The sequence below is a fragment of the Thamnophis sirtalis genome, unplaced genomic scaffold, assembly GCF_051295495.1.
Source record: "Thamnophis sirtalis isolate CommonGarterSnake01/CBP01778 unplaced genomic scaffold, rThaSir2_p1.2 scaffold_20, whole genome shotgun sequence".
NCBI lineage: Eukaryota > Metazoa > Chordata > Lepidosauria > Squamata > Natricidae > Thamnophis > Thamnophis sirtalis.
Window position 1 is genome coordinate 11473 of NW_028261400.1, and position 14986 is coordinate 26458.

At 45.5% G+C, this 14986-nt stretch overlaps 2 protein-coding genes across 2 annotated transcripts in view; both read right to left on the reverse strand.

Moving 5' to 3' along the window:
* LOC148042232 (vomeronasal type-2 receptor 26-like) lies at positions 1-14360 on the reverse strand. The gene is made up of 6 exons (XM_087703096.1): positions 13982-14360; positions 13223-13511; positions 7057-7851; positions 3092-3304; positions 2019-2145; positions 1-911 (listed from the first exon to the last, which is right to left on the reverse strand). Exons 1-6 carry the CDS (start codon positions 14209-14211, stop codon positions 1-3), a joined length of 2565 nt encoding a protein of 854 aa, XP_087559222.1. The 5' UTR covers positions 14212-14360.
* Positions 14267-14986, reverse strand: part of LOC148042233 (uncharacterized) — a 16587-nt gene continuing 15867 nt past the window's right edge. The window contains exon 5 of the mRNA XM_087703081.1: positions 14267-14338. Within this exon, the coding sequence (XP_087559207.1) occupies positions 14267-14338 (72 nt within the window). The remainder of the gene's footprint in view (positions 14339-14986) is intronic.

The window sequence follows — 14986 nt, forward strand, 5'->3', positions numbered from 1 at the left end:
TCATGTTTTTACATTTGTTCTGGCTGTGAGGTGCTCCTTTGTGTTCAGGTTTGGCCTCAGAAGGATAATGTAGCACTTGGGGATGAAGATGCAGACCAGCAGACCAGCACTGGAGGCCAGGATGGAGAAGACCTGCACAGCCACCATGTATTTCCCTTTGGTGCTCAGGTAGGTGGGCACAAAAGTCACCCAGACACTGCAGAAGACCAGCATGCTGAAGGTGATCAGCTTGGCTTCGTTGAAGGCCCCAGGCAGATTCCTGGCCAGGAAAGCCACCGTGAAGCAGATGGCAGCCAGGAAGCCCATGTAGCTGAGGGTGACGTAGAACATGACAACAGCCCCTTCGTTGCATTGCAGGATGATCTCTCTAGGCTGGGAGTGGAGGTCAGAGTCAGGGAAGGGGGGAGAAACTCCCAGCCAGATGGAGCAGATGATAATTTGGACAGCAGAAGAAGAAAGGATGATGGAGTTGGCCAAGCTCTTCCCCAACCATCCCTTTGCTCGGTTTCCTGGTTTTGTGGCTAGGAAAGCAAGCACCACCGTGATGGTTTTGGCCAAGAGAGAAGAAATGGCAACTGAGAAGATGATGCTGAAAACCGTTTGTCGGAGAAGGCAGGTGGCTTTCCTTGGTTGACCAATGAAGAGAGAAGGAGACAAGAAGCAAAGCAGGAGGGAGACCAGGAGGATGTAGGAGAGATCCCTGTTGTTGGCTTTTACAAGTGGAGTTTCTCGGTATTTCATGAAGATGATCAAAACAAACCCTGTGATTAAGAATAAGAGTAAGGCAAAAGAGACCAGGATGATTCCCAGATGTTCTTTAAAAGACAGGAAGGTTATAACTTTGGGGATACATTGGACTCTGTCCTCATTTGGATATTTATCATTCGAACACTCGGTACATTTTTTCGTATCTGAGAAAATGAAAAAACAATATTTCTTTAACATTCTGTCCTTTAAATATATATAAAAAATATATAGCTAAATCTATGAAGTAGAAGTAGGGGGATAGTTATTTCCTGTCCAATGTGCAGAATCTTCATAGGAACCTATATTATTAGAGGCAAATAATGAATCAGGTCATCTTTCTAGGCAAACATCCTGAGTGCAGCCTCCGAGTCCAGCCTGGCTCTTGTTAGCATGATGGATTTTAGGATACCATCCTTTGAAATCTAGTTGGCTGGGAGAAAAATATTTTCCTGCAAATAATGCAGAATGGGCACTGAGAAAGAAAGGTAAGATGGGTGTAATGAGTGCCACCCATAACAACCCGCACCCTCTCATTCTGGGCCAGCACCTCAAGGGAGATCCATGTAGAACCCATTGCAAGGAGCCTTTCAGGTGGTGGACCAGAGACCATTCATCAAATTTCAAAGAACTCAGATGTTCCTGGAAAGGTAAGTTTAGGAGGACTCATATATCTGTTATATTCCACACTACATTCCCCACTTGGAATACGGCGTTCAGTTTTGGTCGCCACAATGTAGAAAAGATGTGGAGACTCTGGAAAGAGTGCAGAGAAGAGCAAGAAAGGATTAGGGGACTGGAGACTAAAACTTATGAAGAATTGTTGCAGGAACTGGGAATGTCTAGTTTAATGAAAAGAAGGACTAGGGGAGACATGATAGCAGCCTTCCAATATCTCAGGGGTTGCCACAAAGAAGTGGGAGTCAAGCTATTCTCCAAAGAACCTGAGGGTAGAACAAGAAGCAATGGGTGGAAACTAATCAAGGAGAGAAGCAACTTAGAACTGAGGATAAATTTCCTGACAGTTAGAACAATTAATCTATAGATACAAAAGGAGAGGAAATATTTTCTCTATTAGTAAAGCTTGTCCAGTCTGCCACACCTTCCTCCCATCTCTTCCCAGACCCTCCTTCAAAGACTTTTTGCTCTGCTTCCCTTTAGATAAAAAATTGTGCAGGTTGAAAATAGCTTCAATCTGTCCTTCAAGTTGCACTTTCATGAAAATGCCCTAGAGGGATCCAGTTCCACACATCCTTTTTCTCAGTGTGACCCACCTTCCTGAGTGGAGAAGGTCCCCTCTGGACAAGGAACACAGTCATAGCAGCAAACTGGCTCTCCTTCTCGAGCCCTCTTGACAAATCCAGGATGACAACTTTCCACACATTTGGACTGAGGCAGGGACTGAGCAGAAGAAAAGGAATGGCAAAAGAAATGTAAATGGAAAATGGAGTAGTCCATGAACATTAACCAAATAGTCTCTAGGCTTCACTGAGGTAAATATGAAATCTCTGACTCCTTCCAAACAGATATAGAAGATATAACTATTGGCAGATTCTTCATTTAGTTCCTTCCTCCCTTTTGCTTCTGGCATGTAACATTGAAGGATTTTTCTACTGACTAAAATCTGGAGGGATGGAACTGAGAAAAGATTTAAGAACTCAGGGACAACCAGGGGGTTCCTTCTCATATCCTTAGAAACAAACATACATTCCTCCCCTCTTCATGGAGCCTTCAAGCAGTCTAAGACAGTGGTCCCCAACCCCCGGTCCGCGGACCGGTGCCGGGCCGTGGAGTACCTGGGACCGGGCCGCGCAGCGGCCGGGGGCCATGATCGCTGCAGCGGCTGGGGGACATGATCGCTGCAGCGACCGGGGGACATGATCGCTGCAGCGGCCGGGGGACATGATCGCTGCAGCGCAAAGGCTCCTGGGCCGTGCGCAAAAGCTCCTGGGCCGTGCGCAAAGGCTCCAGGGAAGAGAGCCCCGCGCAGGTACGCATGTGTGGCCCAAAGCTGACGTGTACCTGCGACCCTGCAGACGTCTCCCCAGTCTCCCTGCGGCTCTACAGAAAACGCCTTGCTCAGAAGACATCTCCCCGGTGTTCCTGCGCCTTTAATCAAAACAATCTGATATATAAACAATCAATGTGTCGTCGCAAACAACACCCCCCACCCCTGCGCGCGCTCAGCGGGCCACGGTAAAATTATCAAAGGCTGACTGGTCCGCGGCGATAAAAAGGTTGGGGACCACTGGTCTAAGAAAACAATCCTATTCCCCAGATTCAATTCTCTTCAAGTAGGACCTCTGGCTTTGGAAAACAGAAAAAAACATACCAACATTTCTCTCACCTTGTTGAGCAACTTTAGCCGTGAAAGAGCATCTTGTTTGATAATAATTCTCTGTCGTTGAAAATATGCTAGAATCTCTTTCCTGGGATCCTTCTTGGGGAGAATCAACCGACTGTCAATGCTCAAATCTGCTTTTATCTCTCCCTTTTGGTCCAAGTACATTTTTCTCTCAGAAATATTGAAAAATTCATTCTTCTCCAGAAAGGGATGAAACTGGGATTGAAATCCAAGAATTTAAAAAGCACAAAACTTCATTTCTTATCACAAATTTGATTTTTTCTTCTTCTACAGTTATCTAACTTGCAAGTTTGCTTAATTAGGAGAAAAGATATTGCCACTATCTTTGTAGGTGAACAAAAAAGATATATAGATATAGATATATTTAAATTGTATATATATATTGAGAAAATGTAATAGACACAATGGGTTTATTATTCGCAACATTGTAGAGCAGATGACAAACAAATTTAAAAAGAGAAGAAAGAGATTTTTAAAGTCCTTGCAAGCAACAATTTGATGACCAGAAAGGATGGATTTGTCAAGAACAAAGTTACCAGGCTAATCTTCTCCCTGATAATCCAGATGGAAAACACAACCAGATGTGTTAATTCTACTTTATTGTAATCCTACGTTGACAGTATTTTGTAAGTCTGAAAGTGCAAATCTCCCACCAACTCTTTTCGTATCCTGAAAAGTGAGGGAGGGTCCTTTCTGAGTTTCTGCCCTTTTATGCAGCTGCAGGCTTCCCTCCCGCTCTTCTCTGACCCTTCCCCAGGCAGCATCTCTTCTCCCAAAAGTTTTCCTCACAAATCATTTCACTTCCTAAATAGATTATGAAAATACTGCTGATATAACTTGATCTCATAAAATAGTAAAAACATTTTTCTTTAGAAGCCTATTAAGCAAGTTATCAATTTTCCTATGTTGTCATTAATAGAGTAGAGTTGATAAAACTCTGTAATACAAGATTTAATAAAAGTTTTATAGCAATTCTCAGACAATTATAATTTGATCTGACTTAAACATTACAGAGTTTCCAGAAAAATATTTTTTTATTAAAAGTTTTTTATTTTTATTTTTCAAAACAGACACAACACAAAAAATCCTCTTTCTTTACATACTGTAGAAAGCGTATCAGTTAGTTACAAAAAATTTTCATCCGTTTCTTTCACAGTCACCCATGATTCATATTAATTCTAGTATTTTAAATCAAATATATTTGTACATATTAGCAGTAGCAATAGCAGTTAGACTTATATACCGCTTCATAGGGCTTTCAGCCCTCTCTAAGCGGTTTACAGAGTCAGCATATCGCCCCCACAGTCTGGGTCCTCATTTCACCCACCTTGGAAGGATGGAAGGATGAGTCAACCCTGAGCCGGTGAGATTTGAACAGCAGAACTGCAGAACTGCAGTCAGCTGAAATAGCCTGCAGTGCTGCATTTAACCACTGCGCCACCTCGGCTACCATCATCATACCCTCATTCTCGTTTGACTATAATTGTTTAAACATACATCATACCAAAACTCAAGACATAACCACATACTGGCATCTCATTTGCTATTTCTAGTATCCCAATAACACTATTCCTTATGGCCTATTCTAGCTAAACATCAATAACATTTAGTAACAAAGATTTCTAATCTTCCTTTCCAAATCACTGTTTACAATTTACATCCAATTTCCCCATGTTGTACCCATATCTATATATACATTGTTATCATTATCTCTCCTTTGTTTAACTATATCCATTATCATAATTTAGTTCTTTTTTATTAATCTTTATATGTAACCAAACCCTTTCTCATCTTCCTTTCATAGGTACCATTCAATATTCATGTCCAATTACTACTTGTTATACCAATACATATGTATACATTATAATCATTTTCAATTCTTTATTTAACCATATCTATTGTCACTAAATTTCACTAAGTCCAACTAGTTTTAGATTAAACAATTCCATTTATCAGCCTGTATCTTTCCAGTAGTGAAAAAGTTTCATGTCTCCTGCCATTTGTGGCATCAGTCCTCTAATCGTCTCCTTAATCAAATTTGTATGGACTCTTCTTTGCAATTCATTGTTTATTGATTCTCTCATGTAATTTCGATGCCCTTTTTCTTTTTACTTAATCAGACTTTACTTGTCTTTAATTGTCAGTGTTGTTATCAACACTGTTATCTCCCTTTAAGTCCATAAACTCTTTTATTTTTTCTTCTTCTTCAGTGTCTTGCCATCTAGGGTAGGGTTTCCATCCATCTAGTTCCCCTTTCCATATACCACTTTTTCCATTTCCAGACAGAAACCATTCACCATAGATGTCAGCAGATTTGATTTCTTTGTAGTCATTTTTCTCTTTATTGCTTGGGACTCTACCCTCTATTTTTCCCATTTGATAAGCATCTCAATCCTTTTCACTATATTTTTCTGTTAGGTGCTATAATTTAGATTAGATTAGATTGCTTTTATTTATAGGCCGCCCTTTTCCCTGAGGGGACTCAGGGCGGCTTACAACCTATAGGGAGGGGATACACGTAATGACATATACAGACAATACATAACTAAAAAGTAGAAGCAACATTCATTCATCATTCGGGTGGGGATGGATCCCAATCTTTAACCCCAGGCCTGGCGGGATAGCCAGATCTTAAGGGCTGTGCGGAAGGTCTGGAGGGTGGTGAGGGTACGAATCTCCATGGGGAGGTCGTTCCAAAGGGTCGGAGCTACTACTGAAAAGGCTCTCCTCCGCGTAGTTGCCAGTCGGCACTGGCTGGCAGATGGAACTCGGAGGAGGCCTAATCTGTGTGATCTAATCGGTCGTGAGGAGGTAATTGGCAGGAGGCGGTCTCTCAAGTACCCAGATCCACTACCATGAAGGGCTTTATGGGTGGTAAGTAGCACCTTGAAGCGCACCCGGAGATCAACAGGTAGCCAGCGCAGCTCGCGGAGGATAGGTGTTATGTGGGCGAACCGTGGGGCACCCACAATCACTCGCGCAGCGGCATTCTGGACTAGCTGAAGTCGCCGGATGCTCTTCAAGGGCAGCCCCATGTAGAGCACGTTGCAGTATTCCAGCCTAGAGGTCACAAGGGCACGAGTGACTGTTGTGAGAGCCTCCTGGTTCAGGTAGGGTCGCAACTGGCGCACCAGGCGAACCTGGGCAAATGCCCCCCTGGTCACAGCCGACAGATGGTGATCGAAGGTCAGCTGTGGGTCCAGGAGGACTCCCAAATTGCGAACCCTGTCTGAGGGGTATAATATTTGGCCCCCCAGCCTGAGTGATGGAACACTAGCCAAATTATTGGGAGGGAAACACAACAGCCACTCGGTCTTCTCCGGGTTGAGTACAAGCTTGTTAGTCCTCATCCAGTCCCTAACGGCTTCAAGATCTTTAAGAAAATGATCCTAAAATCGTACTTGACTGCAAACTGAAAGTGAGTCTTGGGAGAAGACAAAGAGAAGATTATGAGAGCAGCTTCTCCAACCTACAAAATCTCTCAGCTGGACAAGGGAGGATACAACACTCTTCCAACAACTGAAATAGGTTAAACAGAAACTTAAGATCTTCTCATGTTATTCCGGAGTATCAGATAGCAACAATTAGAGGGTCCAGATCTGATGACCTTTTGCAGCATAAGAAGGTTGAGATGCTTTTCCCACTTCTCCTCTGGATTCCTTCTCCAAAAGAACTACTGTAAGATAAATGGATCCATATTTTATTTATTTATTAGATTTATATACCGCTTCATAGGGCTTTTGGCCCTCTCTAAGTGGTTTACAAATTTTTTAGCAAATTGAGTCAGCAACTTGCCCCCACAATCTGGGTCTTCATTTCACCCACTTCGGAAGGATGGAAGGTTGAGTCGACCTTGAGCCGGTGAGATTTGAACCGCTGAACTGCAGATCACAGTCAGCTGAAGTTGCCTGCACTGCGCCACCTCGGCTCTTATTGGGACCCCTTACCTGCCAAGGCTGCAGCCTTGGAGCCCCCAGCATCTTTTCACCCGCCTTCCTTCTCCTCCTTGATCTGTGGGAATATGCAGCATTCATCGCATGGGCCAGAGTCTTCATGAGAGTGTAATCATGGTAGTAAATTCGAATCTGTCTCCTGTTCCATTTTCTTTGGGTCTCCAGTGGGGCTTTCTGGGTGCATCTTCTGCGGCCTTTGACAGAAAACACATTCTTTGAAAGAGAACAGTGAAAATAATGATCTTGAAAGTTTTGTTCCACAAATAAATAAGGTTCAAAGGCAGAATCTTTTGGCCTTTCTTTCAACAGATAACCAAAGTTCCAAATACTATAGATGTATTTGAGAAGTCTGTGCTTGTTTATTTGATACCCTACAAAATTTGTGAGGATCCAGACTTTTCCCCCAATGGGTCCTGGCAGACGCATAAGTATTAAATGGAAAGGAAGAATTCTGTCCCAAATGAAATCATGTTCTAGAAAGTGAACAAAAACATTGACTTGTTTCCACTTAGAGAGGGCATCCTTGAGGGAGACTGTATATTCAGTTTGTGAAAATTGTTGTGATATAACCACACAAATTCCATTCCTGTCAAGCATAGGAGGGAAAGTCCTCATGAAATTCTCTCCATTCTCTGTGTCTGAAGCAAAGAGGCCAATGAGAGTCCATCTGAAATGGAGGAGCAGCTGGACAATTGCTGGGTACTGGAATCCTTCTTTGGGGAACATCTGGTGGAAAAAGGGGAATTTACTTTTATCACTCAGAGCCTCTGAAGCCTTTATGAGATTGATCTGAAAATGCAATGAAGAAAGCTGTGTTATAATGCAATGAAGAAAGCTGTGTTGAGCTGTGTCAGCTCAAATCCAAAATATTAGATTTTAATCAATCCAACCTGGTTCGCATGAATGTATTAGAATAGTTTGTTAATTAGACCTTGTTAAAAATATTAAAAACAGAATATTATAGTAAATATAGAAAATAATAAACAAATTAAAAACAAGAAAATATGTAAGCCATTTTGCTGTATCAGCCCTACAATTTATTGCAGTTAGATTAACATGTGGAAATGCCAACTGAAGGAGTCCAATAAAGGGCCTATTATAATTTTTCAGGATTGCTGCATCTTTTTCTGCTTCTATAGCCCAGATTCTTTGTGGAGGAAACTTTTTAGCTTCTTCTGCAATTATGCAAGAAACAGGGAGGCCTCAGTTCCTAATTTGATTTGTCAGTTGTATAATCCAAGAGGTCTTTAATTGAAATTTTATCTGTTCTGACAGACACAATTTTTGGAGATTGTCAGTTTCCATAGATTAAATTTTATGCCAATATTTTCTGATTTTAGACAACACAGAAATTGTGTAAATTCCCAAATCAGCTCTGAGGACAGCAGCTGGAGTCCTTTTACTCTTCAGTGGCTATGATTGGGTTGGTTCTGCTGGTGGCTTCTCTTTGAAGCTCCAGATTGATGTAAGAACATGGGGGAGACCTTGGCCTCACATACTTCAATAATTGGGGCTGAGGAAGCTGGAGAGCTGTGAGGTTTTCTTTTAAGCACCACTTTCACTAATATCTTTGATCTAACTGAGCTTCATTGATGATGAGGGAGCCAAGATTCAGTCTCAGAGAAAACAACCCCAGGTAAGGAAAGGTCTTACTTGCTCCATTGGATGACCAAGTATAGCTATGATGTCATTTCCCAAAGACCATAACTTTTGAACTTGATTTATTAATGATCAGATAATTATTATGACAAAAGAACCCAAGTCTTCTTCACAGGGTATACAATCCAATGTGTAAGTATGATACTATCACATTATCAGTGTAAAACAGTGTGTTCCAATAGGAATTTTCCATGATAAACATGTGTACCTATGACAGATATTAAAACAAAATAAAAGGCTTGGAAGGGACCTTGGAGGTCTTCTAGTCCAACCCCCTGCTCAAGCAGGAAACCCTATACTATTCCAGACAAGTGGCTGTCCAATCTCTCCTTAAAGCCTCCAGTAATGGAGCACCCAAAACCTCTGTAGGCAAGACGTTCCATTTCTCACCATTAGGAAATTTCTCCTTAGTTCTAGGCTGTTTCTCTCCTTTATTATTTTCCATCCATTGTTTCTTGTCTTACTTTCTAATGTTTTGGAAATTAGGTTAATTCACTCTTCTTTGTGGCAGCCCCTCAAATATTGGTACAGTTGTATTATGTTGCCTCTAGTCTAAGGTGACCAGACATCCCGCTTTTGGCGGGACACACCTGCCTTTTGATGCATATTCCCGCGTCCCACCCGCTTTTTTAAAAAGCACGCTTTTTTTGGCGCTCGCAGCTCCTGCCCATCAGCTGCTAGCTTGCTGGGCTGGCTCATCGTTCTGTTCTCTATCCTACCTCCTACCTACAAATTTAAGCCAGCCCAGCCTGCCGCTCACAGATTGGATTGGCCTGGACTCCAGCCAATCAGTGAGCTGGCTGGGATGGAAAACGCGGCATGCTTAAAGTTTTCCATCCCAGCCAGCTCACTGATTGGCTGGAGTCCGCTTAGCATGCCGCATGAGTCCCCCGCCCATCCGTTGCCGCTCGCATGGGCGGGGTAGCGTAGCGAGTGAGCGGGGAGCGAGCTCGCCTTTCCAGCTCCACTTCCGGACAAGCTGTGGAAAAACCTCTGCGAAAAGTGCCACCTGGGGCCGCCGCTTCTTCTCCGAACTCAGAGTAAGTGACGGGCGGGGCGAGTGAGGGGGGGTGGCGGGATCGCCACCCGCTGCACTGCAGTTGACTCACCCCGGGCCGGGCGGGCTGGGAGGCTCTGGGCGTCCGGGCGGGAAGAGCACAGAGAAAGGCAGAGCGGCGCTCGACGCGACTCTGCTATTTCTGCTGGAGGAGTCCCTAGATAGGGAAGGCGGGTGGCGAGGCAGAGCAAGGGAGCGCAAATGGTGGATCCCGGGCTCATATGCAGAGGGAGCTCTCCAGGCACAGGAGCGCTGGAAAAGTGCTCCGCTCATGCACCCACCGGGACGGAGCACACTCGCTCCAGCCCTGCCTGCCGGCAGGACTTTGAACTGTTGGCTTGCCGCTTGCCTTCCACTTCGGCCCGCGCGGAAGGCAATCCAGCCCTTTCAAAGTCATGCCGGCAGTTTAGAACTCGCCCGCCATTCAGCGAAAGATGTTTCGCTGAATGGCGGCCGAGGGGCACGCTAAAGTGCCAGCATGAGTTTGAAGGGCTGGCTTGCCGCTTGCCTTCCACTTCGGCCCGCGCGGAAGGCAATCCAGCCCTTTCAAAGTCATGCCGGCAGTTTAGAACTCGCCCGCCATTCAGCAAAAGATGTTTCGCTGAATGGCGGCTGAGGGGCACGCTAAAGTGCCAGCATGAGTTTGAATGGCTGGCTTGCCGCTTGCCTTCCACGTCGGCACGCGCGGAAGGCAATCCAGCCCTTTCAAAGTCATACCGGCAGTTTAGAACTCGCCCGCCATTCAGCGAAACATCTTTCGCTGAATGGCAGCCGAGGGGCACACTAAAGTGCCAGCATGAGTTTGAAGGGCTGACTTGCCTTCCATGTCGGCCCGCGTGGAAGGAAAGCCGCACTTCAAAGTCATGCCGGCAGTGGGAAGCCTTTGCTGGCCCGATACCAGCTCTGAAGTTGCTTTCCTTTCTACTAAAGCCCCTGAAGCAAGTCCGGGGAAGTCCTTTGAGCCGGCTAGAAAAGGTCTGCCGCGAACTGGGAAGCTGATGCACCCTCCTCCTCTCCCCCCCCTCTGCAACCCCGGATACCCTCTGCCGCCGTGCCTGAAGCATGGGAGCGCTCACCAGCTGGCAGAACGCCGGAGTGGAAGAGGTGGATGTCCCGTCCAATTCCCTCTACAGATATCCCCCAAAATCTGGTAAGACGGAGCAAGCGGGGGGGGGGAATATGTGAGAGGTTTGCGGGGAGTCCCGCATGGCAGGGTTTTGCGCGCGCTCCGTACTCTGAGTTGAGGGAATGGGAGCAGCGGCTGCAACCCCAGAGTTCGGCTAGGCGAGAACTTTAAGGCGAGCGGTGGGACGGACCCTTGCTGTCAATCTCCCCCCCCCTTGTGCCTTTTCGCAGCCGTCCCATCGTTCTCCCACCAGTGGGGCTGCTCCTGTGATGTGGTCCCCCCCCCCCCCGTGGCTGCGAAGGAGTTTCCCGAGAGTTTTAGAGGGTCAGGAGTACGACCCTCATTGCAACGTCGCCATTTGCTAGCTCTGGCTGCTTGGGAGGATGGTTATTTATTTATTTTTTTCTTCTTGCTTCCGCTTTCTTGCCAGCTTGCAAGGATTGTGGTGGCGGCTTGGATGGAAATAGTGACATTCGTGGCATCGCGCTTGGGGTTAAAAACTGCTTTTCGTTCGCGGCAGCAACTGCTCTTTGAGAATTCTTGCTTGAAAAAACAGGACTCCCTCACGCGGTCCTGAATTGAGGTCCATCTCCCTCCACCCCTAATTAAAAAGCCCCTGGTAAATTCTTGCCTGTCCTGTGCCACTTGGCATGCCTGCCTGTTTAGTTGTTACTGCGCTGATTGAATTCTAAAATACCCCATCAATCTTCCGATGTAACATTTAACCATCCCCGCTGCTAATGAGAGTTCGCCCCTTCGCCCACTGAGTTGGAGTCGGTGATGGGACGCGCGGGGTTGGTCGGTGGCTCTCTCGCTCGCTCCTCCCGCCGCGGCGCCAGCAGCAATGGGATATGCTTGGGGAAGGGACAGCCAGAACCACCTGCCCAGATTTGTGCTCCAGCCGTCGCCACCGCTTCTGCTGCTGGTGAGCACGCGAAAGGAGAAAAAAGGAAAGGGCGACGGCTCCAGGACACAGCGACCCGTGGGAGCGCCGGAGGAACCGGGGGATGTTATAGCTGCTTTTCGCTTCTCCGCCTTTTCCTGGGGATCGTGGAGGAATCTTGGTCTGGCATCATTGAGGAGAACCTGCCGCGTGCCTGTTTCGAGGCTCATCACTAGCAAATACCCACCGCTAGAAGATGGGGAGGGTAACCTGGGTCTTCTCGGGCCAGGATTGGACCTTCCTGGCTGCCTTTGCCACTGCTGCCGCCGCCACTGCTTGGCAGATTCTCCTCAATGATGCCAGACCAAGATTCCTCCACAATCCCCAGAAAGAGGTGGAGAAGCAGGGCGGAGAGAGGAAAGGAAGCTGCAGCCGAAGGGAGAGACGCTCGCCCCCGTGTTCAGCAAAGCAAGCCCGCTGGCGGCGCCTGTGCTGTGGTGGGAATTGACTCCAGTGAGGCCCGGTAGCCGCCGGTTGGGGTGGCTGTCAAGGCGCTGAAAGGAAGGAGCTGCAGCCGAAGGGAGAGACGCTCGCCCCCGTGTTCAGCAAAGCAAGCCCGCTGGCGGCGCCTGTGCTGTGGTGGGAAGCGAACTGCGGGTCCCCCCCTGCCGCCGCCGCCTTCTTTACCTCTGCCTCTTCCAGAGCCCGGGGTGGCTGTCGGGGCGCTGACGGCGGAGCAGACGCGCCGTTTGTTACTGCTTCCAGCAATCAAGACGGACGAGGGAAGCAGTGGTGGCGGATCCTGGAAGCAGTAACAAACTGGCCGCATATAAATGAAATAATATTTATGACCTGGTTTTGGATCCTTCATTACTCCAAGTAAGTAGTTTATATGTCTACTGAATAACAAGGGTTCAAATATGTCCCCTTCCCTATATTAAAACCAATAAAACCTGTTTAAAAACATGCACCCTTCCCTTCCCCCTTGGTAAGTATCTATCCTCCTGGATAGGAGCCCTCCTATTATTCCATTGAGCCAAATCTCCCTCTCAAACAAGGGCTTGGAGAAAGAGCTTGGATCAGGGCCAACAGTGTGAGCTCCATTTTAAGGGCAATCAACTTCCTCCATATTGGAGAGGGGAGGCATTATTTATATGTGGAAATGAAGATGCCAATAGAGGCCCCAACAACCAGGGATGTTTATTGATCACTTAAATAGTTGGTAGAATGTCTTCTCCAGGGAATGTATTGCTTCCATTTCAGGCCTTTTATGATTAATCTCAAGATGAACATAATGGGATGAAATATTGACATTTTTGCTAATATGGAGAAAAGCAGCGCTTGAATTCCATGGAGAAGACATGATTGCATCTATTGCTCACACACCACCATCCACCACTCACTTTACCAGAAGGAGGAAAACACACAGACAAACCTGTGGGACTTTGTAGGTGCCTCCTAATGTTGATGCCTGGATGGAGATGTCCCTGGCAGCTACATCAAGAAAAGCCAAAAGGTTGTCCTTCCTTCCACACCCGTAGTTGGGGACATTGGCTTCTCCAGTGGAGAACATGTCCAGCAGGGCATCTGCAGTGCGGAGAGTGCTGAAATAGTTGGTATGGATGTTGTAGCCAAGTGTGAGATTGTGCAGGAGCTGGGGATTCTTGTTGACCGTTTGCATGATATTAATTAACAGTAAGCCATATGAAAAATCATAAAAATTCCTATTGTAAAAAATGTTTTATTATAATAAACAGCAACAACAAATACTTTTTTTAAAAATATATATAATCCTCCATAAGCCTATTTAGCCTTAAGCCAACATTGATCCAAAACCAATGATCAGTTACACAAAAGTGGAAATTGGCTGAAGTACAGTAACTACAACTGGTTCAACCACTACTTTAAATAAAATTCATTATTCAAGTGATAAATTAAGGATTGAACTGAGAGAGGAAAATAATCTGCAGCTTTTTAGCTTTTATTCCAGACCCATGTTTGGATTTGAGTCTCTTTCACAATCAGACAAAAGAGAGAAGCCATGGAAATCAAAATCATTCAGGAAATTAGACATATTCCCCAATATAGGAACAAATGGAGAAAAAAGAAAGAAAAGAAGGATTTAAAAAACAAAACAAAACAATGAGAGTGTTAGAATGGAGGAAGTTCAACTCCATCACCCTGAATGACTTACAAATCATGGAAAACAAACTGATCAGAAGGAGCCACATTGAAAAGCAACTTTATATGCTGTTTTTCCTCTCCACTGATGACTATACCAATGAGATGGTCTCCTGGGCTGTAAAAGCTCTGTGGTTGTCTTTTATTCTGCTGCTCCAAACTCAGCGGGCATTTAATTCTCAGCTTCCCAGAGATTGGATGGCACAACAGCGGCATCAGAAGCAGAAGCGGGAGGTCCATCATTCTTGGGGTGAATCAATCAATCCCCTTCCTGTTTCTAAAGAAGAATTAGAAGAATTCAAAGGAGTCTCACAGGGTGGAACATCAAGTTGCTTTCCTGATTCAAACACAGAGAAACACTCAGCTTCATCTGGAAAGGAGAAAGATGGACATTCAAGACACAGACCCTGCCTGTCCACAAAGCTCCATATTTCTCTGCCTAAAGTCTCCCCTGGAGGATTCGGCCAAAGAGCAGAGCTGAAACTTTTATTATAATTCTCCCTCTCAGGAGGGATCCCTGGACAATTCAACTAGTTCTTGGACTCAAAGTTTGTTGGGAAATTCTCTGGAGGGAAATGAAAGGGAAATAATCCCCATGTGATTCATAATAATGGGGCAGAGATGGAATTAAATCAGTAATCTAGAATTGAGAGCTTTGGGATCTCCATCCCTAAAACTGGCCCCAGAGGGAATACACAGCACCTGTGGCTGAAGAAAAAAAATATATGACTTTTTTGGCATTGTGGTTAAAGGGAAAAGGCCATGGGACAGTTAATGGCTGAGCATGTCACAGATCTGAAATAACTGCCTGCTGACTTGGAACCAAAATTTACTTTATTTTGAAAGTTAATGCTCAAGGGCATCACCACAAAAGGGCTGATGCAATAGTGCATCCTCCCTCTAAGAAGAAAATCAACTTTAGTGAAAAACTAGTTACCAGAACTTTGCAAAATTAAAAAAATATCTCTCACACACTAACACCAGAGGTGGGTTTCAGCCAGTCCTGTCCAGTACGCGC

Bases quoted from the DNA above. Each gene is read 5' to 3' on its own strand.
- LOC148042232 (XM_087703096.1), bottom strand. From the start codon at position 14,211: ATGATGGACCTCCCGCTTCTGCTTCTGATGCCGCTGTTGTGCCATCCA. The intron at 3,305-7,056 runs GTAAGGGGTCCC...TTTCAATCCCAG, and splicing joins CAAGGCTGCAGCCTTGGCAG to TTTCATCCCTTTCTGGAGAA. The intron at 2,146-3,091 runs GTGAGAGAAATG...TCTTCTGCTCAG, and splicing joins GGCTAAAGTTGCTCAACAAG to TCCCTGCCTCAGTCCAAATG.